This window comes from Macrobrachium rosenbergii, chromosome 4 (genome assembly GCF_040412425.1).
Source record: "Macrobrachium rosenbergii isolate ZJJX-2024 chromosome 4, ASM4041242v1, whole genome shotgun sequence".
In the NCBI taxonomy this organism is placed as follows: domain Eukaryota; kingdom Metazoa; phylum Arthropoda; class Malacostraca; order Decapoda; family Palaemonidae; genus Macrobrachium; species Macrobrachium rosenbergii.
The window spans coordinates 44,531,349-44,557,434 of NC_089744.1; the positions used below are offsets into that span (position 1 = coordinate 44,531,349).

The window sequence follows — 26,086 nt, forward strand, 5'->3', positions numbered from 1 at the left end:
TTTATCACAAAAAGTGCATTTAGTCATGAAAATTATATGAAAATACAGTAATTAGTGAATATTTCTCAGTGAAAAATACAGCAAATGGGCAAATTTTCTGCGAATAATGAATATACGTTCCACAGAGAAATCCACAAATAGGTGAGTCCGCGAATCATAAGACCGCAAATACGGGGAGTTTACTATATTTTGTTTTGTTCCTGGGTCTGAGCACCAAAGTCTATTGTCACAAAGTGTTCCAAGTACCTGGTTATTACACAGTTATCATAGAATTAAAAAATCTACCTCACTTCAGCCAGATACCTGAACTCTCATAACAATAAAATTACGACTGAGTACTGTAAAGGAAACAGTGATCCCTTAAAAAGCTTACTAATCACATGAAAAATTAGACTAAGTTTATCAAAACAAGTGTGAGGTACCAACATTTAAACAGGAAATATACTAAAGTAAAAGGTCATCACTCCATCAAACAACTTGAACTGTTTCCCTGGTTTTAATTCACTTCAGCAAAAATAAAGGAACAAAACATGTTTATCACCATACCATATGCACACAATTAATCCTATCACTTGTGGTCAGTAAATGAAACACTGTTATAAAAATTTGAAATACAAAAATTTATTTTTAAATTCAAAATTTATCATTGGAATTCACTATGAAAAAAATTTACTATTATTTGAAAACAACACAAAATTTAATTAATTCTTGAGTTAAATTACAATGTTAATTTATCAAGAAATTGAATTAATCAAGCAAAATTTAAACTTCAGAAATACTTAAGATTTGAACAGAAAGTCTAAGTAAATGAAAATTAAATTAAGTATGCAATGTTAAATTATTAAGAAATACTTAAAATTCTAAGTAAATAAATGTTAAATCACCACTACATAAAATGTGAAAATGTGAGATTGCAAACATATAAATATGACAAAGTGTTAAATTCACAAAGAACTAAATAGATAATTCAAAAAGAATCAAATAATTCAAATGATGTTAAGAACACACTTTCAGAAAAAATAAAACATGAAGTGGAGTGTATATTTACTAAAGCAATACAGTAAACCCCCCGTATTCGCATTCTCACGATTTGTGGACTCACCTATTCGCGGATTTCCCTATGGAACATATATACACATTATTCAGGGAAAATTCGCCCATTCGCAGTATTTTTCACTGAGAAATATTCACTAATTACTGTATTTTCATATGATTTTCATGACTGAATGCACTTTTTGTGATAAAACTATTAAGATACTCAGGTATAAGCATTTTTAGGAGTTTTTTGTGTTTGAACTATCAAAATAGGCAGTTCTAAGAGTTTTTAGAGGGGTTTTAAGTATACGAGGGTTTTAACTATTCACAGGGGGCGGGTTGTGGTATGCTTCCCCCACGAATACAGGAGGTTGACTGCAATCCCTTAATACATCGACCTATTATACCATGGCAATAATAAGTAAAAGTCACTTTACCTTACACAAGCTTGTGAAAACTTTCTACCTTACACAAGCTTGTGAAAACTTTCACAAAATCACCCCAAATACAGCTGCTCAAGATTCACAAAGCACACTTTTTTGTTAGGCACCGTTACCATTATATACACTTTTTACTACAGTTATCAGATCTCAGGAGCTAAGGTTAATATCAATGACCACACAAATGTTTTACGTTAATGAAAGCTTGTGAAAACTTTCACAAAATCACCCCAAATGCAGCTGCTCGAGATTCACAAAGCACACTTTTTTGTTAGGCACTGTTACCATTATATGCACTTTTTACTACAGTTATCAGATCTCAGGAGCTAAGATTAATATCAATGACCACACAAATACATGACCCTAATACGACCTTCGTCACCCACCAACTGGGCTGTATTAGGATGCACAGGCTCATTGTTCATGAGAAGCAAAGCCTTCACTCTAGCAATGCCAAGGTCCTGTGTCTGATGATGAAGAACCTCCTTACAAAAATGATTAACCCTCTAACACCGAGCCTCTATTTACAAAAGTGTCTGTCGTATGCCGCGGCGTTTGGGAGTTAGCGCTGCGGAAAAAGTTTTTTCAAAAAATCACAGCACGCTTAGTTTTTAAGATTAAGAGTTCATTTGTGGCTCCTTTTTTTGTCATTGCCTGAAGTTTAGTATGCAACCATCAGAAATGAAAAAAAATATCATATATAAATATTGAAATATATGACAGCGCAAAAAAAAATTCCATATATAATTGTATACAAATCGTGCTGTGAGCAAAACGGTTAAAGCTAATGAGTTACTTTTTTTCGTTGTATTGTACACTAAATTGCGATGATTTTGGTATATAACAAATTGTAAAACGATCAAAGCAACACAAATAAAATATTATGACAAAATGATGCATGAATTCATAACGCTGTGACGTAAAAAGTTTTTTTCAAAAATTCACCATAAATTGAAATATTGTACTAGAGACTTCCCGTTTGTTGAAAAATGAAGCTAATTGAATGAATATTACTAGACTGTAAGTGTTTTAGCTTACAATTGCAGTTTTTCGACCATTTCGGTCGAGTTAAAGTTGACCGAAGGTAGAGTTTTTTCTGTTTATCATGATTTATATGAAAATATTTCAAAACTGATAAAAGCTACAACCATGAGTTATTTTTGTTGTATTCTACATGAAATTGCGCATTTTCATATATAAAACTTTATGTAACGACTAATATAAAACGGTGCAAACATTACGACAACGTGTGAAAGAATTTCTGAGATGTTTGGCGAGTTACCACGCGAACGGAAGGAAAATGTTTTTTCAAAAATTCACCATAAATCGAAATATTGTGCTAGAGACTTCCAATTTATTGCAAAATGAAGGTAAATGATTGAATATTACTAGAATGTAAGAGTTTTAGCTTACAATTGCGTTTTTCGACCATTTCGGTCGAGTTAAAGTTGACCGAAGGTTGAAATTTTGGCAGTTTTCATGATTTATATGAATATTTCAAAACTGATAAAAGCTACACCCATGAGTTATTTTTTGTTGTATTCTACATGAAATTGCGCACATTTTCATATATAAAAGTTTATGTAACAGCTAATGTAAAACGGTCCAAACATTACGACAAAGTGACGAAAGAATTTCTGAGATGTTCGGCCGAGTTTTCGGCACAGATTTAAGGAATTTTTTTTTTTTTTTTTTTTTTTTTTTTTTTCAAAAATTCACCATAAATCGAAATATTGTGCTAGAGACTTCCAGTTTGTTGCAAAATGAAGGTACATGATTGAATATTACTAGGATGTAAGAGTTTTAGCTTATAATTCGTTTTCGACCATTTCGGTCAAGTTAAAGTTGACGAAGGTTGAAATTTTGGCAGTTATCATGATTTATATGAAAATATTTCAAAACTTATAAAAGCTACAACCATTAGTTATTTTTGTTGTATTCTACATGAAATTGCGCACATTTTCATATATAAAACTATGTAACGACTAATATAAAACAGTGCAAACATTACAACAACGTGGATGTGTAAAGAATTTCTGGCACGGACGTATGAAAAAAGTTTTTTCAAAAATTCACCATAAATCGAAATATTATGCTAGAGACTTCCAATTTGTTGCAAAATGAAGGTAAATGATTGAATATTACTAGAATGTAAGAGTTTAGCTTACAATTGCATTTTTTTACAATTTCGGTCGAGTCAAAGTTGACCGAAGGTTGAAATTTTGGCAGTTATCGTGATTTATATGAAAATATTTCAAAACTGATAAAAGCTACAACCATGGATTGTTTTTTGTTGTATTTTACATGAAATTGCACACATTTTCATATATAAAACTTTATGTAACGGCTAATGTAAAACGGTGCAAAAATTACAACAAAATGACGAAAGAATTTCTGAAATTTTCGGCAGAGTTACCGCGCGGATGTAAGGAAAAAGTTTTTTCAAAAATTCACCATAAATCGAAATATTGTGCTAGAGACTTCCAATTTGTTGCAAAATGAAGGTAAATGATTGAATATTACTAGAATGTAAGAGTTTACACTTACAATTGCGTTTTTCGACCATTTCGGTCAAGTCAAAGTTGACCGAAGGTTGAAATTTTTTGTCGTCGACGTACGGTACGTCCACTCTGCACCCAACAGACAATTTTAGTCGACGTACGATACGTCCAGTCGGCGTTTAAAGGCTAAGGAACCAGTCAGTTTCAGCCATGGAGGTGAACCAAGCCTACACCGAATGATACCAAATCATTGGGAGCCTATCCATCAACCCAAGCAGGACATGGGTTTGCAATGATGCCTACTAGTAGCATTTGCACATAACAAAGCAGATGCACGTTCTTGTGAAAGCATTCAACCTGGTAGATTTTTTCCATCTGATTAGCCAAGGTGTTAGTGGGTAAGGGTCGATAAAATGGACTAGTTTTGTCAGCATTGTAGATTTACCCTGAAACAATGCCTTTTTTTCTCATCAAATCTCGCAACGTCGGGCAGAATTCCTCTATTCCTTCCTCTTTATTTAGTCAGTAGGATTTTAACATCCATTGGCATTGTTTGTTAGCCTTCTAGGTATGGATACTTTCATTTTTTATGGGAAAGATCATGCTGAAGATATTTCTACTGAAGATGACATGTCATCTTTTGAGTCTTCTGATGAAGAATTTATTTGGGACCATGACTTTTCTAGTAGTGGCAGCTGTAGTGAAGACTTGTGAGTCAGATGAAGAAAATATAATGGTAGTAAACTCCTCTCAGAATGGCACTGTTGCCAGTAACTCAAATGATTGGAAACCTGTGACTTTCAGGAAACATTTTATCTTTACGGAAAAGAATTTTTTTTTTTTTGCTGTACCTGTAAGCACAGAAGGTAAAACATGGCCAGTAGCTATTTATAGATTCTTTCTAACTGACATATTGGATATGATAAATCAAGCAACTAATGAATATGCTAGGGAAAACAATTACAGCATCTCTGTCACACGGAGATCCCTGATGAGGTTAAAAATTTCTTCTCTTTAATTTTGTACATGGGATTAGTTCACAAGCCAGAATATCTTTGTACTGGTCCAAGTCATCATTTTACAAGAAGGAATTTGTACCAAAAGCAATGAACACATAGAGGTTTAAGTTGCTGTGGAGTATGATTCATTTTTCAAATAACACTATAGCAATCAGTAATACAAGCCATTTGAATAAAATCCAGCCCTTACTTGACAATGTATTAACGCAGTTCAAGCCTTTCCAAGATCTTATACTTGATGAGAGCATGGTACCTTCAGAGGAAGATTGGGATTCCAGCAATATTTACCTGGAAAGGTTCATAAGTACCTTATGGAACTTTTACAAGCTGTGTACTACAGAAGCCTATACAGTACTTAGAATATCATGATTCATCATGGCTCTGTGCCACAGAAGCAAGGACTAACAGCTACTGAATCCCTAACTATTGACATATGTGAGAAACTCCTAAATACTGGAAGAACCCTTTTTGCAGACAATTACTGTTCATCCATTACCCTTGCTGAATATTTGTTCACAAAGAAAACCTGTCATTATGGGACAGTAAGAAAAAAAAAACACCCCAGAGCAAATCAAGAAAACTAAGTTGAGGAAAGGTGAAATGATAACTCTAGAAAATAAAAATCATATGAAGTTGTACAACTGGAATGACAAATGAAGTGTTCTTACTGTATCAACAGTTTTTGAAGTTGGATCTGAGCTTACTACTAGCGGCAAGGAAAACAGAAATGGCATTGATATTATGAAACCTCCAAATATTTTATCTTACAATCATGCTAAAAAGAAAGTAGATAAGTCAGATCTATTGTCTTCATATTATACTGCAATGAGAAAGCCTAAGAAGTGGTTTCAAAACTAGCACTTGAGTTTATTTGTGTAATGTAGTACAAGTAAATGCATATATTCTTTTAACAGTTTCTTTCCTGGAAATAAGATGAATTAACGAAAGTTCACTGAATCTTTGGTAGTGTCATTGATCACTGGAAGACCAGCAGAAATATCAGATTTTGTAAGCAGCATACTACAATGACTGATACTCAAGTTCACCAAATCTGTGAAGCTGATGGTCCTTAAAGGAAGTCAGGAAAATGATGCAAAGGTTGCTATGAGAGAATCTCCATAAATGAAGAATATAAAAAGCAATGTGGAAAGTTGATTGTGTTTCAACATATTGTGCAGTGTGAGAATCAACCATATCTTAGTTTGTCTTGTTTCAGTGAGACACAGAAGCAAGTAATACATATGCCATTAGGAAAAATTGTCAACCAGAAAAGTATTTTTAGTTCCATTTGAAGCAGATATGTAATTTTCAGTTATATGTTTAATTAACAATTATCATAATCTGTACAATCATTAATTCATTAAAACATTTTTCTCATGCATGATAATGAAGTTAGGTTTGTGGTATGGAAAAGTTAAACTTATTTTGAAAAAAGAAATTCATTTGAATCCTGAAACTCTCAAGCTCATAAACATGTGTTTCTTTACATTGAATTCTTGAAAATTCCGTCAGTAATTTTTTTTAATAATTATGAATCATAATTAAAGACACACCGGTGTATCAAGGCGTAGTTGTGGAATGATGCACTTGACACATATGTGGCACAAAATGCAGGGAAAGTGTTAACATCGAAATTACAAGTTTCATACATGCATATGTCACTTAAAACCATAGGCAAAGAGATAACATGCTGGTTGTAGGTTCTGACCAGTTTCAACTTCATTTCTAAGTCATTAACAAAGGACTGATGCTTAGTGGAAAAAATTCACTATACATATGCTCAGGGGACAGTACAAACAAATATCCAAAACCATTGGAAATTAGAAAACCACAACTGGCAGGTGTCAGGGAGAGGAGCAACAAACCTCATTTGTGCTTAGGTCTGGTATTATGTTTACAAATATGGTTATTCTTTTTGCATGCATATCTACTACATTCCCTAAAACTTGAACATTTTACATATTTCTTATGAAATTGACTGATGTTCATATTATTACAAAAACTTTCTTTTATAAAACCAGACTCAATGACATTTCTTTCCAGTGCATTATTCTCATGCTTTCTTTTTGCTCCTGCCTAGTTGATTGTATGATTATTTTCACTAACATATATAAAGATTGTACTGTTCAGCTATGCTTATCTTAGACATTTCGTAATGCTTTTCCATTCTCTTTTCCAATGTTTTTCCAGTTTGACCAACATAAAAGTTATCACAAGACTAATGAAATTTGTTATGCACATTCTTTAGTATTGTCTTGAGAGTTCTGTATAAGTAGATGCTTAATTTTCTTACATGCTACATTGGCTTATCCAGTTATTAAATTTTCAGAGGCAATTAACTGTAAATCAGAAACAAGCCCTTAAGACAACCTTTATACAAATTACAATTTTATTTCTGTTGACTCATTAAAAGATTCAGTAGTGATATTAACCCTTTAACGCCGAAGCCCTATTTTCAAAAATGTCTCCCGTATGCCGGCGGCCTCCGAGAGGTAGCGCCAAGCGAAAAAAAGTTTTTCAAAAATCACAGCGCGCTAGTTTTCAAGATTAAGAGTTCATTTTTGGCTCCTTTTTCTCATTGCCTGAAGTTTAGTATGCAACCATCAGAAATAAAAAAAAATATCATTATCATATATAAATATTGGAATATATGACAGCTTGAAAAAAAGCTTGTATATAATTGTATACAAATCGCGCTGTAAGGAAAACGGTTGAACCTAATGAGTTAATTTTTTTAGTTGTATTGTACACTAAATTGCGATGATTTTGGTATATAACAGATTGTAAACGATTAAAGCAAACAGAGAAAATATTATCACAAAATGATGCATGAATTTGTAACGCCATGGACGTAAAAAAATTTTTTTAAAAATTCACCAAAAATCAAAATATTGTGCTAGAGACTTTCCAATTGTGCCAAAATGAAGGAAATTGATTGAATATTACTAGCCTGTACGTTTTTTAGCTTACAATTGCATTTCTGAACCATTTCGATCAAGTTAAAGTTGACCGAAGGTTCATTTTTTTCTATTTATCGTTATTTCGATGTAAATATAAAAAAACTGTGAAGAGCTAAAGGAATTATATATTTTTTGTTGTATTCTACATGAAATTGTGCACATTTTGATGTATAACACTTTATGTAACGAATAATATGAAATGGCAAAAATTACGGCAAGCTGACACAAGAAATGACAGGATTTTCAGCGAGTCAGCTGAGCGAAGGAAAATTTTTTTTTCAAAAATTCACCAAAAATCTACATATTGTGCTAGAGACTTTGCGTTTGTTGCAAAATGAAGCTAAATGATTGATTGTTACTGGAATGTAATAATTATGGCTTACGGATGCGTTTTTCGATCATTTCGGTCGAGTCAAAGTTGACCGAATGTTAAAATTTTGTCAGTTATCGTGATTTCGGCGAAAATATTAAAAAACTGTGAAGAGCTAAAGGAATGACATATTTTTTGTTGTATTCTACATGAAATTTTGCACATTTTGATGTATAACACTTTATGTAACGAATAATATGAAACGGCGAAAAAATTACAGCAAGCTGACGCAAGAAATGCTAGGATTTTCAGCGGAGTACGTGCGCGCGGAGCGAAGGAAATTTTTTTTTTTTTCCAAAAATTCACCAAAAATCTAAATAATGTGCTAGAGACTTTCCGTTTGTTGCAACATGAAGGTAAATGATTGATTGTTACTGGAATGTAATAATTATGGCTTACGGATGCGTTTTTCGATCATTTCGGTCGAATCAAAGTTGACCGAATGTTAAAATTTTGTCAGTTATCGTGATTTCGGCAAAAATATTAAAAAACTGTGAAGAGCTAAAGGAATGACCTATTTTTGTTGTATTCTACATGAAATTGCGCATATTTTGATGTATAACACTTTATGTAACGAATAATATGAAATGCAGAAAAAATTACGGCAAGCTGACGCAAGAAATGCTAGGATTTTCAGCGGAGTACGCCAAGACGGAGCGAAGGAAAATTTTTTTCAAAAATTCACCACAAATCTAAATAATGTGCTAGAGACTTTCCGTTTGTTGCAAAATGAAGGTAAATGATTGATTGTTACTCGAATGTAATAATTATGGCTTACGGATGCGTTTTTTTTCGATCATTTCGGTCGAATCAAAGTTGACCGAATGTTAAAATTTTGTCAGTTATCGTGATTTCGATGTAAATATTAAAAACTGTGAAGAGCTAAAGGAATGATATATTTTTTGTTGTATTCTACATGAAATTGCGCACATTTTGATGTATAACACTTTATGTAACGAATAATATGAAACGACGAAAAAATTACGGCAAGCTGACGCAAGAAATGACAGGATTTTCATCGGAGTTCGCGCGCGCGGAGCGGAGGAATTTTTTTTTTCAAAAATTCACCAAAATTCTAAATATTGTGCTAGAGACTTTCCGTTTGTTGCAAAATGAAGGTAAATGATTGATTGTTACTTGAATGTAATAATAATGGCTTACGGATGCGTTTTCGATCATTTCGTGAGTCAGAGTTGACCGAATGTTAAAATTTTGTCAGTTATCGTGATTTCGATGTAAATATTAAAAGACTGTGAAGAGCTAAAGGAATGATATATTTTTGTTGTATTCTACATGAAATTGCGCACATTTTGATGTATAACACTTTATGTAACGAATAATATGAAACGCCGAAAAAATTACGCAAGCTGACGCAAGAAATGACAGGATTTTCAGCGGAGTTCGCGCGTGCGGAGCGGAGGAAAATTTTTTTTTCAAAATTCACCAAAATTCTAAATATTGTGCTAGAGACTTTCCGTTTGTTGCAAAATGAAGGTAAATGATTGATTGTTACTCGAATGTAATAATTATGGCTTACGGATGCGTTTTCGATCATTTCGTCGAGTCAAAGTTGACCGAATGTTAAAATTCACTTTGGATGCTGGGTCCTTCTCCAGCATCCCAGTCTAAAACTCTCCTCACACGCTCACTTCCGACAGGCAGTATGCACCTTTCACGGTCCTGACGCCTTTGTGACATCTCTGCAAACGTTCTGTTGCAGCACGAATACGCTAACACTCGCAAAAGTTCAACAAAACACGTCTGCGTCAAAAATATCGCCTCGCAAGGTGCTGATCTGATGCTCTCTGATGCGAGATGGGGAAATTCGCGCGCATGCGGCGTCTGGGTGACGCTCAGAAACAAAACAACAGCTGGATCCGTGAACTCCCAGCATCCGCCTAGGCACGTGATTTGAAATCTTCCGCAAACTAGGCCTACAATTATTTTTCCGCGAATATTTAAAAAAAGCATTTTCAGTCGACGTTTGCAACGTCCACTCGGCATTCGACAGACAATTTTGGATGACGTTTAAAACGTCCAACAGGCGTTTAAGGGTTAATGAAGAAACAGCTGAATTACTCAAATTATCCCTGAATTTTGACTATACTCTAGATTTTAAAGAAAATGATCACATTGCTTCATAGTTTTTGATCTCCGTAGGGGGGTTAATGCTGTCAGTGCACCTGAAAGGATGCACTTTAGGCATTACTAAAGTTCTTTGCAGCATCCCTTTGGTCCCTAGCTGCAACCCCTTTTGTTCCTTTTACTGTACCTCCATTCATGTCTTTCTTCCATCTTGCTATCCACCCTCTCCTAACAATTATTCAAAGTGCAACTGTGAGGTTTCCCTCCTGTTACACCTTTCAAGCCTACCTACTCTCAATTTCCTTTTCCAGTGCTGAATGACCTCATAGGTCCCAGTGCTTGGTCTTTGGCCTATACTCCATATTCCATTCCATTCCATTCTATAACTTTTGATAGTGTTTTATTTAGTCATTTCAATAATGACTTTCATATATCTCCAACAGCATGACCGTCCTCCATATCACAACCACAGAGGGCGTGGAAGAGGAGTATCACATCATTACAGTCATCAGAATCGGGGTTATCCAAACGGTAAAGTATTTCATGATTTTGTTTTGATTTAATAAGTTTTCTTTATACAAGTTATATTATTTATGGATGTTTATAAAAACATTCCCTGAAGAAAAGGCATGGGACTGGGCTGAACATTTATCTCACACAGACCTGGTGTGTAATGAGGAAATTAGTTGACATACATGCTGTTGCCACATCTTTGTGAGAAGGATGAAGGGAAAACTGAAGTAGGCACTGTGTCATAAGTCCTTTATTTTTTATCACAGTGGACAACGAGCAATATTCTGGCCGAGAGCAACTGTAAGGGAATTCTTTGAGATTGGTTGGTCTGTCTTATGGAGTCCTGGGGGACCGTGAGAGTAACGCCCTTGAGAACTCACAGTTGCTACCAAAAATAGGGTTTCCTATGTCAAAGCCTGTTTATTTTTTTCACTTATCTTGAAACAAAGCATCCAGTTCTTATGTATGAAGTGTCAGTGTAAATTTATTCATTGTAAAAATGTCACTGAATATTAAATTTCAATATAAAAAAAAAGTTCAGTTATAAAGAATAGAAAAAAATCCTCCTCTTCCTTCTGGCAACGCTGAGACCTAGCCATGACTGGACTACAGAGAATTCCAGACTATAGAAATTTCCCTTTAAGACTCTTATGGGAAACCCTATGTAACCATATCCTTATTTCATACACACAATGCTGCTTTCTCAAAGGTAGAACGAGGCTCAAAATAGGACATACTCTATCAACCAACAGCTTACTGTGGTAATGCTATTTAAAGACCACTTTAACAATATGCAATATTTAATCTAATTACAAAACCATTATGTTTTCCATTTATCGTTAAACAAAATATCCAATTCTTGTATATCATTGGAATAGCTATTTTCATTGTGGTAATGTCTGAATATTGAATTGCTAAGTCATAAGAGTGTCCAAATGAATGTAAAAAATTTCATTGCAATAGAGTCAGTGAATATTAAACTGCCATATCAAAAAAGTCTAAAATGTCTAGATGTAAAGATAGGAAAAAATCGTGTCACTTTTTACTTTCGAACTTCTTGGATGAATAAGCTTCATATATGGAATGTTTTTGTGTTAAAAATGTTCCCTTATACTCTGTATGTTATCAACCATGAACAAAATAATATGATGGAAAGGCATAAACAAAAGAAAAAGTAATTTAAAGAAAGTGAATATTTGAATGCTAATATTATTTACATTTACTCTGTATTGACCTTCCTTGTGGGGCAACCTTTCTCCCTAAAATATTGTTCCAGCTTATGCCCTTACATCCATGGCATCAATATGTAGACCTTTTGGGGCACACTGAACAATCTAACTAAATGAGTTGAACCTAATTCTAATCCTCTATCATGTGGCCATATATATATTTCTATAAATAATTAAAAAAAAATCAACATGAACCCACATTTCACACTTATAAGGCAAGGGCAAAAAAAACTCGCCATGGACTATTCTTGCCATTAGGCATCTACAGTCAACAAAAATTTGGCAACTCTTTGTGTTATGGTAATATTAAATAGCTTCTGTAACTCATGACATCAGTGAAACAAGAGTGCATTGTCTGGACTTGCTTCCCCATGGCTTTTGAAAATAAAGTATTGCTAGTATTGATGTTGGTCATTAGGTAGTAAAAATCATTGATATAGGAAATGCATAGCACACTGGAGGTTGAAGCTTCTGAAAAAAAAATTTTTTCCTCCATAAGCAGAAATGCAACCAACACCTTCCTTATGTTGGAGCTTAACCTAGTTTATAAGTGTGCGGTCTACCTGCTAACATACTAATTTTGCCATGCCATCAGCAATGCTTAATTTGCAACTCTGATAGTTGCCTTTTAAGTGAAAAATTTATGGTGGCTTTCTTTTTAGTCTTAACTCATTGCTTTTGCAATATAAAGATTGTATGTGGTTTTTATATGCCATTTGACCACTCCCTCTTTTTTTGTGTTTACCAAGCACGAAATAAGAGTGATAATTTAGAGGACTCAGCTGCAAAACTGATGATGGTAATCAAAATTTCTCTTGAGAAATTTACCCATGCATGAATTTTTCTGTATACATAAAGTCATTTATGTTGAAAACTTATTGTTGGCTGAAACTCCTCAATTATTTTGTGAAATATGACCATTCATTACAAATCTCGCCACAAAAAATCTCTTATTTTTTATGATCAGTGAATATTAGTGCACCATCCCTCATTGAATGCAGAGCACTTGGCCATGGCAGCCCTTTCAAAATAAGCTCAAGTGTTCTCATAGTTGTGATTTCTTTATTTTTGATATTACTGTTGGTTATTTGCTCATTAAATGTTATTGGTAGATCTTTAAGGAATTGTTTTCATCAAGTATAATAGGGAGGAAAATGAATTGTTATAAAAAGAAAAAAACAGAAATTACCCTACTGCCCATAAAACCACCTCATGACATAGCAGTTGGTCAACATATCCCAAACATATGTTCAAGTGTCTGCATGTCTTTGTTTATATGCATTATGCAGTTGATGAACACAGGTGGGTGCATGTGGTAGTTCATTCATATGATATATGGGACTGTATTTATATTGGAAATATTTTTAAGCCAAAGTTGAAAGTTTGTTACTCAAAATAAGTGGAAAAATATTATGAAAATAGTGTTCTTGACAACAAAATGTATTGAACCACTGAATTCAAAATTAAATTAAAGAGGTTCAACCAGTACTGTCTATCTACTTTTTTGGGGGGTCATTAATCCTGAGTGGAGTCTCAGTGGTCGAAGTATGTGGCATTCCATCAACCCAGGAATAAGTCTGGATTACTATCTTCCTAATGAATCTGGTGACTATAGTTTTCATAAGGGCATGGCTGGCATTTATCGTATCTAAAACATTAGAAAATTTATTTTCAGTGGTGTCAATATCAGGTCAGTAAGGATACACTCCATGACATATATATATATATATATATATATATATATATATATATATATATATATATATATATATATATATATATATATATATATATATATATATATATATAATATATATATATAATATATATATATATATATATATATATATATATATATATAATATTTATTTATTTATTTATTTATTTATTTATTTATTTATTTGACTCGGTTGAAACTGAGGAGTTCATGTCAGCGCTGGAAGAACAGGGAGTTGACAGTTTACATCAATGTCCTTCTGTCACATCTGTGACCATGCAACATCATTTATTTGCCTCCACAAGGACTCAGAACCATTCCAACTCAAGAGAGGAGCCAGACAAGGTGACACTAGCTCACCCAAACTGTTTACTGCCTGCCTGGAGAGAGCTTTCCAACAACTCAGCTGGCAAGAAAAAGGAATAAGAATAGATGGAGAATACCTAAGTCACCTCAGATTGCTGATGACATCATTATCATTGCCCCCACCAAAGAAGAGCTTCAACAAATGCTCACCGAGCTAAATGAAGCCAGCAGATCAGTAGGCCTCCACATGAACTTCCATAAGGCCAAAGTCATGAGCAATAAATACACTGAAAATGCAGATGACATACTTGAAATTGAAAATCAACAAATTGAGGAAGTGGACCACTACATCTACCTTGGACAACGAATCTATCTACATGACGCCTCCAAAGAGATCGAAATAAAAAGAATAACCCTCGGTTGGCAGGCATTTGGAAAAACCAATAGTGTTAAAAAATAAGAAAATTCCTATCCTCTTAAAAAGGAAAGTCTATGATCAGTGTATCCTCCTCACTTCCGCCTATGGGGCTGAAACTTGGAATCTAACAAAAAAAACTTTCCCTTAAATTATGAACAATGCAGAGGGCACTTGAGAGAATTATGCTAGATCTAACTTGGAAGGATAGAAAAACAGCTAAATGGATACATCAAAAAAACTGAAGTAAAGGATATCCTTGAAACCATCAGTAAGCTCAAGTGGAATTGGGCGGGGCACATTACCAGGATGACAGACAACAGATGGACATCACGAACAACCTTCAGGACGCCCTGAGGATACACAAGAAACCGAGGAAGGCAAAAAAACCCGCTGGCGAGATGACTTAGACCAACATAAACAACAGTGGCACTGAGCAGCAGAGAATAGAAGTCAGTGGAGGAACCTGGGGAAGGCCTACATCCAACAAAGGACTTTTGATCAGTTCTCTCCTGGCGTTCTCCAGCCTGCTGAACCCCTAGAATTCTTGTTATCTGCAATCTCCACCTCCTTCTAGCCTTATTGGAAGGATTTATCATCAAGGCCTCCCCTTCAAGTAACTGATTGGAAGGACTGTAGTGGGTGTGATTCAAATCTCTCCTTAGAGGACTTGATTGGAGGTGATCTTAGGAGGGTGTGTGAAAGACCCTCCCTAGTATGTTTGATTGGAGGTTGTAGAAGTACTTCACTTTATCCAGCCCCAATTTCCTGGAATTTCCATGAAAATGCCTCCCTGCGAAGGTTTATAGAACCAGCTGGGTTATACCAGCTGTGCTGACTCATTTTGGTTAACTTAATCGCAAGGCCCTTATTTCTCACTTTTACGATTGTTTTTATGACTTCAACACGATATACTGCTTATGGTTCATGCAAAAATCCTGCCTCGATCAGCGTATTGGAATCACGATAACAGCAACAGCTTTTGGGCGTTATCACTGTGTTCTTTGCCTCTCTTTTTATTCTTACTTCTCTCTCCATCTTTCTCCTAACTTTTTCTCTTTTCTATATTTCTCTCTCTCTCTATTTTCTTTTTGTCTTTTCTGTCTAATTTCCCTATCTATTCCACACCACAACATCACTCAGTCACGCTACCTCACACTGCCCTTCAATGGATGATTGCAAAATCACACAAATAAAATAAAGTATTTATATGATTGCCCATCAAGTAATTTCTCAAAAAAAATATTTAAATTGCACAAACTGTGTCAATGTACTAATGCAAGAAAATAAATTAAGAATATAAGGTAGAAAATTCACACATTATATTATGAATCAAAAGAGATACATATACATATATAATGAATTACCATACTGTAAAAATTGGTTAACTGTTTTAACATATAATGCAAATAATAATATACAAAGAATTCAGTATTAAATTATGTCTAAAAGATCATTTTACTCTCCATTGGCCCTTTTTATTTCTGTTATAATCCTCTCAATATTTGAAATTACCACACGTTTGACCAAAATTGCAAACACTATTATTACAATTATGATTATGACCAAATTGAATAGAGACAGAGTTGGTGAAACATTTTCTTTGTAATAGAAAAATTCATCTACTAAATCCAACTCATTTATTTGTTTTAACTCTGAGACAGTTTAAATTCTTTAACTTCACTAGAGTAGTTCATGTATGGGGCATTTTTATGGATTGTTATTTCTGTGAAGACATGAGGTTCATAATATAATTTATTAGGAATAACTAACTTGCATGTCTTATCAAAAGCATGGACATTATTGAAATTAATTTCAGTACTTATATTATGGCAGTTAATAGTTGCTGTTACTGTATTCAGTGAAAATACAAAAATTGACTGTTCTACTAGGATGGAAACAAAATCATGTTTGGATAATTGTGTACACAGTACTGTCTCTTGATTTTTGTTTTCAGTTATTTCTTGAACACAAAGATAGGCATTAGTAGTTTCGTAAAGGTTGTCAAGGTTGCAGATATACTTCTTATCTTTCAAAATTATACTATCTCTTAATTGAACATCAGTAATAAATGACATCATTAGCCCATGTTCTTCTAATGCAAAATTGATGTGGTTTACATTTGAGATAATTACATTTTCCTTTATCAACATGGGAAAAGGATGTATGGACATCAGTACATCTGCCTCTTTTTGATTAAATGGTAACACTAGGATAATCATATTTTTAACTACCTTGGTGGTTATCAAATTATAATAGACCATTATATCCTTTACCATAGGGGTATAATGTCCTTCTACCAAAAAATCACTAATTATGCCCTCTAACTCCCTTGGGTTAACCCTTAAACGCCTACTGGACGTACCATACGTCGACTAAAATTGTCTGTTGGGTGTCAAGTGGATGTACGGTACTTCGACTAAAAATGGTTTTTTTAAATATTCGCGGAAAAATAATTATAGGCCTAGTTTGCGAAAGGTTTTAAATCACGCGCCTTGAGGGATGCTGGGAGTTCACGGATCAAGCTGTTGTTTTGTTTATAAGCGTCACCCAGACGTGCATGCGTGAATTTCCTCCTTCCCGTACCAGAAAGCATCAGCGGCGCATCGTCGGAGAGCGATTTTTTGACGCATCCGTGTTTTGCAGAACTTTGGCGAGTGTTTGCGTATTTGTGAGGCAACAGGATGTTTGCAGAGATGTCCCAACGTCGTCAGGACCGTGAAAGGCGCATACTGCCTGTCGGTAGTGAGCGTGTGAGACGAGTTTTAGACTGGGATGCTGGAGAGGGACCAAGCACCCAAGATGACCCAGCTTCTCAATGCCGTGTTGTGCGGCCATGTGTGACTGAAGGGGACCAAGGACCACATCCTGTGCCTTTTACGACCCCTAGGAAGCATCGAGGTGTCCTGAGGGGCATCCGTAAATTTTTGAAAAAAAATTTTTCCATACATCAAAATGTGCGCAATTTCATGTAGAATACAACAAAAAATAAATCATTCTTTTAGCTTTTAACAGTTTTGAAATATATTCATTTAAATCATGATAACTGACAAAATTTTAACATTCGGTCAACTTTGACTCGACTGAAATGCTCGAAAAACGCAATCGTAAGCCAAAATTCTTACATTCTAGTAACAATCAATCATTTACCTTTATTCTGCAACAAACAGAAAGTCTCTAGCACAATATTTCGATTTATGGTGAATTTTTGAAAAAAAAAAAACTTTTTCCTTCGCTCCGCAAAAAATCCTAGCATTTCTTGAGTCACATTGTCGTAATTTTTTCGCCGTTTTATATTATTCGATACATAAAGTGTTATACATCAAAATGTGCGCAATTTCATGTAAAATACAACAAAAAATAATTCATGCTTTTACCTTTTACCATTTTTGAAATATTTTCATATAAATAATGATAAATAGAAAATAATCAACCTTCGGTCAACTTTAACTCGATCGAAATGCTCGAAAAACACAGTCGTAAGCCAAAATTCTTACATTCTAGTAACAATCAATCCTTTACCTTCATTTTGCAACAAATGGAAAGAGTCTGGCACAATATTTCGATTTATGGTGAATTTTTGAGAAAAAATTTTTCCTTCCATCCGCGCGCGCGAACTCCGCTAAAAATCCTAGCATTTATCGAGTCACCTTGTCGTAATTTTTTCGCCGTTTTATATTATTTGTTATATAAAGTGTTATACATCAAAATGTGCACAATTTCATGTAGAATACAACAAAAAATAAATCATGCTTTTAGCTTTTACCATTTTTGAAATATTTTCATATAAATAACGATAAATAGAAAAAAATCAACCTTCGGTCAACTTTAACTCGAACGAAACGGTAAAAAATGCAATTGTAAGCTAAAAACTTACAGTCTAGTAATATTCAATCAATTTCTTCATTTTGAAACAATTGGAAAGTCTCTAGCACAATATTTCGATTTATGGTGAATTTTGAAAAAACTTTTTTACGTCCGCCGTTCTTAATTCATGCATCATTTTGTGATAATATTTTCTCTGTGTTGCTTTAATCGTTTTACAATCTGTTATATACCAAAATCATCGCAATTTAATGTACAGTACAACTAAAAAAATTAACTCATTAGCTTTAACCGTTTTGTTTACAGCGATTTGTATACAATTATGTACGGTTTTTTTCGCTGTCATATATTCCAATATTTATATATGATAATGATATTTTTTTCATTTCTGATGGTTGCATACTAAACTTCAGGCAATGAGAAAAAAGGAGCCAAAATGAACTCTTAATCTTAAAAACTAAGCGTGCTGTGATTTTTTGAAAAACTTTTTTCCTTCAGCGCTTAGCTCCCTAACGCCGCCCGGCATACGGGAGACGTTTTTGTAAATAGAGGCTCGGCGTTTAATGGTTAATTAATGTTGGACTTAATATTCCTTTATAGGCTAACAAAATGGCATTTAACAGATCTTTATGGTCTTGCAAGACAGTTCTAACATTGTTCATAAAGGTATTTAAATGTTGTTCATCTGTTATCTTAATCTCTTTGGTAATAATGCTGTTCACTGCATTAATGAATACTTTTATTTTTTTCAATTCTTCACTGTTTAAGTTTTGAGAGCTCATAATCTTATTTAACACAATGCCCCTTGTTGCTGCCCATTTCTCCAGTTTGTCTATACGGGCACTTTCTTTTTCTACATTAGAATCTGTAGCTACTCCAAACAGTTGATTAAGTGCTGTCCCTATAAAAGGTAAGAGGGATCGTTTGGATCTTGTTTTTAACACACTTCCTAAGTCATTATCTAGTTTTTCGAACCATGGTAAAACACTGTTATTTTCACTTTTCTTAATTAATGATTTTAATTCCCTTTGAACATCTTTCAACGTCATTCATTGATAAGCACTGATGTAATGTCAATATTCACAATACCCAAGTCCTTAATTAATTTCACAGATCCCTTTTTCTCTAGTAGTGCACCCTTCCGGATCACCACCTCGGATGACACATAAAGCAGTGTTATGATAATCAAGAAGAACCGCATGTTTGTATCTGTAAGAATAAGCCTTATCAGATATTCTGTCTACATGAGGTATTTTAATGTTTACATATTGTGTATATATAACAGTTCAACACTTTACATAAATTTATCTTTTTCTTAAGTTGTATTTGTTATCTATTGGTTCCTGTTTGTCTTCTTTCAATAATTCAACTATTCTTTTACTTGACCAAGAGTCTGTTTTTATTACCTTTACATAATTGGTATGAACAATTCTTTCCTTTAGATCACTCTCACTTATGATCTTTAGCTTATTTAATTTCAACACTTCTAATACCCTATAAGGACCATTAAACTTTGGGGATACTTTTACATTAGGACCTTATGGAACATGATTCTGAACATATACCTGAGCACCTACTACAATTTTTGGTTTAGCTGTATTTTTGTCATAGTACTTTGCTTGGACACTCTGAGTTTCCTTAAGTCTAGTCCTCGTCTGTTTGATCGTTTCATACGTACATCTAGTTTTCCAGGTTTAGTTGTCTCTTTTCGTATCCGTATAACAAGTAGTGTGGTGATTCTCCTACTCTCATTTACAGTATTGTTTATAGTAAACTGTACGTCTTCCAAAGCTAAATCCCAGTCTTCTGTATTAGGTTTAACTAAAGTTTTCAGGATATCCTTTATCTTACGATTCGTTCTTTCTACTGCTCCATTTGAACTTGGTTTATATGCTGTGATTTAACATTTATTTATCTCATAAAATTCACATAATTTTATTGAAAGTTCACTAGTAAATTCAGCTGCGTTATCAGAAAGAAGAACTTGTGGACATGAAAATCTCGTAATAATTCTAGATTTAGGAGCTTCTGCTACTGTAATTGCATCTCTATTTCTTACTGGTACAATCTCTACATATTTTGTTAGATACTGTAGTCTAAAAAGACTAATATTTGTTTATTCCCTCTAACAGTGGTAGGAAATGGACCTAAAAAGTCCATAGATATGACCTGAAATGGATTCAACTCCGATGGGTATTTTTCAAGTGGAGCTTTTGGATTTATGTTACCTTTATTTCTATCACAAACTACACAGTTTTGTACAAAGTTCTTGGCATCTTCACTACAGTGTCGCCAAAAATAGTTTCTGGTTAGGATTCTAGTTGTCTTTTTGATTCTAGGATGTCCTGCTAACTTGTATGAGTGGGTTAGTTCTAAAACTTCTCTGATTAGTGTTTTTGGGATGTATAGACGAGAATAACCATTCTTCTCTGTTGGTCTTTTATACAATAATCCATTGATTAAAACAAAATCCGGTTTTAAAGATTCATCTGTCATTAATTCTCTGGTCAATAACATCAAAAGCTTATGGTTTTCATATGTTCATTCAATGAACAAAAGTACATTTTTTATTTCTTAACATAAAATCTGTTGGCAATGTCTAAATTGAATCCAGCACATCCAGATGCATCTGTAAAGTCCCCGCTCAACGGGTTCTCTGTGATGAACATCCCGTTTTCTGCAGTGCCTTCACGTGCGACCTAGGGTCGGACAAACACAATCTTATCATTATTGTGAATTGTACATTTATGTCCAACCAGTCATTATTAATCATTATGTTTTCTGTATGTACCTGTCCTGTTTTGTGTAGAGAAATAGTTTGACCTCAGGTCACCTGTAAATTTTTGTACCCGCAGTCTCTGTGTATACGCAGATGTCCGCACGCCACTTTATAAGCGGGTCGCTTCAGCAATAAACCAGCAGTACATGTCTTCCTGCTCATTATTTTGCACCTCTCTCACAGTGGTGACCCCAGAGTGGTTCCTGGAGCCATTAACGGACCCAAATGGCAACTTAGTCTTGGCCCGATAAACCAACCCACACCCCTAACGGACTAACTACGGCGCTCTAACAAAGTGTTCGGGCGTTATCGACCCTCGTCAGCAAATCACCGGCGTCATTAGCGGACCCACACGGCACGCTTCTAAGCATGTATTGATGCGAGTGTTCCCTCACACTCCAAGTTAGAGCGTGGATTGAGCATGGACACAGACATCCCCAACCACATACAAATTACTGCGAACTTCTCGGAGGCAGACGTCTCCCTCGCGCAACCCCCTCCCGCGTGCTCCTCCACGCCGGTGCCCGCTCCCCGTGCGATGCCCTTCCTGATGGACCAGCTAAGAGCCGCCCTCAGCATAAAGTTGCTGCCATCCACTCATCAGAACCCAGCGTCCTGGCTCTACAGGGTCGAGGGGCAATTTAGGGTGGCAGGCCAGACTGATGAGGTGTTGAAGGCAGACATCGCCATTAACGCCCTACCGGAGGAGATGTACAAGAAGGTCGCCCCGTGGGTGACAACAACGATGAGCCCTGCCACCTTCCAGGAGTTAATGGCCACTCTTGTCGAGACCTGCTCCCTGCTGGTCTCTGAAAGAGCCACCCGAGCCCTCGACCTCGCCATCAACACCCGGCAGGACACAAACCTCTTGGAGGCATGGCATGCCATACAGGACCTCCTCCTCCTCCCAAGACTGACAGCAGCGGCAATCATTATGTTTTCTGTATGTACCTGTCCTGTTTTGTGTAGAGAAATAGTTTGACCTCAGGTCACCTGTGAATGTTTGTACCCGCGGTCTCTGCTTATACGCAGACGTCCGCACACCGCTTTATAAGTGGATCACTTCATCAATAAACCAGCAGTACTTGTCTTCCTGCTCATTATTTCGCACCTCTCTCACACATCCATCTGATTATTTTTTTTTTTTTTTCTTATCAGATATGTCCAGACATACAGACATATATGATATTGGAGTGAAAATGTTCGACAGTCATAATGGGAATTCTATGCATTTATTTACAGTAAATGTAATGACATAATAATATGGCAAATATTGTCAAAGCTGCATACTTCTAATATCGCTAACTGGCAACTGTCAACAGCTGTGAGGACCAATTAGGTGCCTTGCAGACATCATCACCGTCTCTTGGCAAACTGAGTCAAGTACGGATGCAACATAATGAAATATATTCTTTATTTTCTCTTCACATATCACACTCATCTAAAATCTGAAAGCACCGGCGTATTCAGGGTGAATTTATTGTATGAAAACACAAATTTTATTTTATCATGATCACATGAATGATGCAAAATCCGATTAGTAAAAACAGGTATAAAGAATTAAACGCTTCTCTCTTCACTTTTACTCTTTGTTAATTCCTTTGTGTTTTATCTTATTGATTTCAGGAAATCATGATTTAGTTGTACAATTAATACCGAATCCTATGGTATGACCAAAACTTTCCTATCTTGTGCAAAACATGAGACAAATGAAGAAATATAAACATATTGCTAGTTTTCTGAGCTACAGACCTAAAAATGAGACAATGTGCGAGCCGCCTACCTCCCGTTACCAGACAATCAGAGGCCTCCAAACAGATGTCTCTTAGGCCCAAGAATCTACCTTAAGTGAACCAGCTATACCTTAATATTTAATATGCATTGAAAAATAAATACATTTTATTGATAGTTTGCTGTTTACTGTAATATTATTTAAAAATTAATAATTTTTAATCAGAAAAAATGTATTTAGTCATGAAAATAACATGAAAATACAGTAATCAGTGAATATTTTTCAACAAAACATCAGCAAATTACCAAATTTTTTGCATATAATTCGGTGATAAGTTCCACAGAAAAATCTGTGAATATGTGAAGCCACAAGTCCGGAACTACAAATAGGCAGGGGGTCAACTGTAATGGATAGAAACAAGAAAGTCAGCTAGGCATGAAAAATAGAGTTTTGCCATTAAGAGAAAGATCTAGGCTTATCACTACTAGTGACTTACCATCTCAGTAATTAGTAGTTGATGTAAGGAAACCTTACAAAATGATAAGATAAATGTAACACCAATTTACTGCAGTGGAAAAGGTGACAGCAATCCTATCCAAGGGTGTCATCTTATAGGAATAATATACTGTCCAATGGTGTGTCAGTATAGGAATAACACAAAATGATTGGGAACTTTAAAGCAAGAAGAATCAAACAAATACCATCATTCAGCCTTGGATATCAAAGGAAGCTAGAACACCTCAGTGTGTGCTTTAGAAAACCATTGATTAAGAAGTTAGTTGATAGAAATGTTAAAGATACTTGGGGTACGACTAATGTAGGCTGCAGGCGTTACTTTGCCTTAAATAGTAACGAAACTAGATTCAACAGATGGAAAATGGAAGGAAAAAAGGTTAATACCATATAAAAATAGCTCCATTTTGGAACACAGCATCATTATGGGCCAGTTCAAGAATACATTAAACATAGAGGTGGACATACAACTGTTATTTTTTTCTTTAAGGTGTCTTCTTGGGTGGAGAAGGAAGTCTGTAAGGTACCTCTATCCATTAAAGCCATGTAACACACACTAATTTCAGTTGTGAATAGAGTGTAGTAGCCAATTGTTATAGCGGTACTTCTTCAGTAGTTATAAGGATGATTTAAATGTATTCTTTAATTTTCTTGGTGTTTTCTTGGTGTGCTTAGCACAGACGGCCAATCCAACTTTTATTTTGGGATTCAAGAGGCTTTTTTTATACTTGTCATTTTTAATGACATTTTCAAATTCTAGGAGAATAACTGTTGTTTGTATGAGAGATAAAGGTTCACAATTATAGATGAACACATGCATCTGTATATTAGGTTTTTTAAAAACTGACATTAAATTGCAGTATTGTTGAGCCAAAAAATCAGTGTTTTTAGTACAATACATGTTTGGGGAAATGAACACTCACCCCTATCATTGATTACAGATTGGCTGGTTTCATTCTAGGATCATTTGCATTCCAAATTAATCTTTTCACTGTTTTTTACTTTTGCTTTTCAAGAAAATTTTTTTTCAGTGCATAATCTTTACCCTGCAACTAAAACTACCTTTGATATCTTGGAATGAGTAAAACCAACTTACATTCTCTGTAATGTGTTTGAGAAAATGTACCATCCTTCAACTTTTATTGAATATTTTACTTTTGTATAGTTATTTTAGGTAGATTTTCAACATTCATATTAACATAAGTTTCTAAATAATCTGTGTGCAGATAGTATGGGACGAGGTGGTGGTCAGAAACCTCTACCCCCAAGACTTCGTAGAGGTGGTGGCCCCCCTGCTCAGGGACGTGGTGGACCAAGATTTCCATCAAATCATGTTAATAATACTCCTCCTGTCAGCTACCAGCGAAGCCTTCAGTATGAAGGTCAGCCATTAATGCAATTTGGAGCAAGAAAGTCGAGCTCTGAAAATGTTGCACCACAGGTAATTATTAGACTTCAAGGAGCAGTTTCACAAAGAATGAGTTCATGTTGTGGAAATACAATTTTACTTTTAAGAAACTTATTTGTTTATATGTAGAACATACCTGGGTCTTAACTTATGGATAATTCTTGTAGCGCCAGCTGGAAACAGTAAAAAAAAACAAGCAAGGAATTGGTGGCAATGAGGTAGGCTGATAGGCCTAGGTGGCAACCGTCAAGTTCCTTCGGTGTTTGTTTGTTTGTTTTTTTTTTTGCTTTGTTTGTGCTTGTGTTTGCTTGCTCTTTTGGGTGATTCTGTGTTTCATGTGCTGTATGCTTTTGTGTTGATCATGCATCCTCAAGAATCATCCTGGCCTCCAGTTTCTGCCAGGCCTTCTAAACGTCAGAGGATGTGCCCTGGCGTTCATGGCTACCCTTGCTCCCATTTTTTGGCATCGGCCGAGACTGATCACCGTCCTACATGTAGCTGATGTAGAGCTAATGATTGTAATCCATGCCCTGAGTGTCGTTCTTGGCCTCCTGAGCAGTAGAGGGTTTTTTTTTGCCAAGAAGAGGCAGCATAAGAGGAAGTCGGAGGCTCCATCTTGGAAGGGGTTCCCACCTCCAATGGGTGCATCACATGCTGGTTCTTGTTCTGCCTCCTCTTTGCCATATCCTCCAGTTGCTATGATTTCTTTGGAAAATTTTTACCCCTTCCCATTCTTCTATAGCTTCACCTATGGAAGTTTTGGGAGAGGGTCAGGAGACTTCCCTACTAATGCTCCCTCTGCTATTGTGGGGGTGGGGGTACATCTTATGCCTTATGAGTGGATGCTCCTCCATCTTGTTCTACCCTTTCAGATTCTGATGCATAGAAGATGGCTGGTCTCTGGGGTTCTCTAGGCCTAGCCAGGTTACCAACCTTGGATGGCCTGTTGTCCTACTACTCGAATACTTGAATTATGCAGCCTTGGGTCAGCTGCCTTGTCATTCCCTGTCCCAGTGGCTCTCCCCCCTCCCATGCCCAGTTCATCAGCTGTTTCATCTTCCAGCTGACTGCTCTGCTCTTGTCCCAGCTTGTTGTCCTGCCTCTTGCTGCCCCAACCTCTTCACCTCCTACCAGCTCCTTGGTTCAGGCAGTGTTGATCGAATTCACAAGAGTTGTGGGAGTATTGTGCAAATGAAAAGTCGTAGGATGCCATCTCCTTTGTCTTCTTTGTCTTCCAAT

The 26,086-nt window shown here is 35.4% G+C and overlaps 1 protein-coding gene across 21 annotated transcripts in view; it reads left to right on the plus strand.

The window, feature by feature from the left end:
- The window catches only part of LOC136833716 (UDP-N-acetylglucosamine transferase subunit ALG13-like), a 539,859-nt gene that overhangs the window by 478,441 nt on the left and 35,332 nt on the right, over positions 1–26,086 (plus strand). For 19 of the 21 annotated variants that reach the window (XM_067095956.1, XM_067096033.1, XM_067095974.1 and 16 more), the window contains 2 exons: positions 10,854–10,941; positions 24,666–24,880. In XM_067095956.1, the coding sequence (XP_066952057.1) occupies positions 10,854–10,941; positions 24,666–24,880 (303 nt within the window). The remainder of the gene's footprint in view (positions 1–10,853; positions 10,942–24,665; positions 24,881–26,086) is intronic. The other 2 variants (XR_010851592.1, XR_010851593.1) reach the window with 1 other exon arrangement.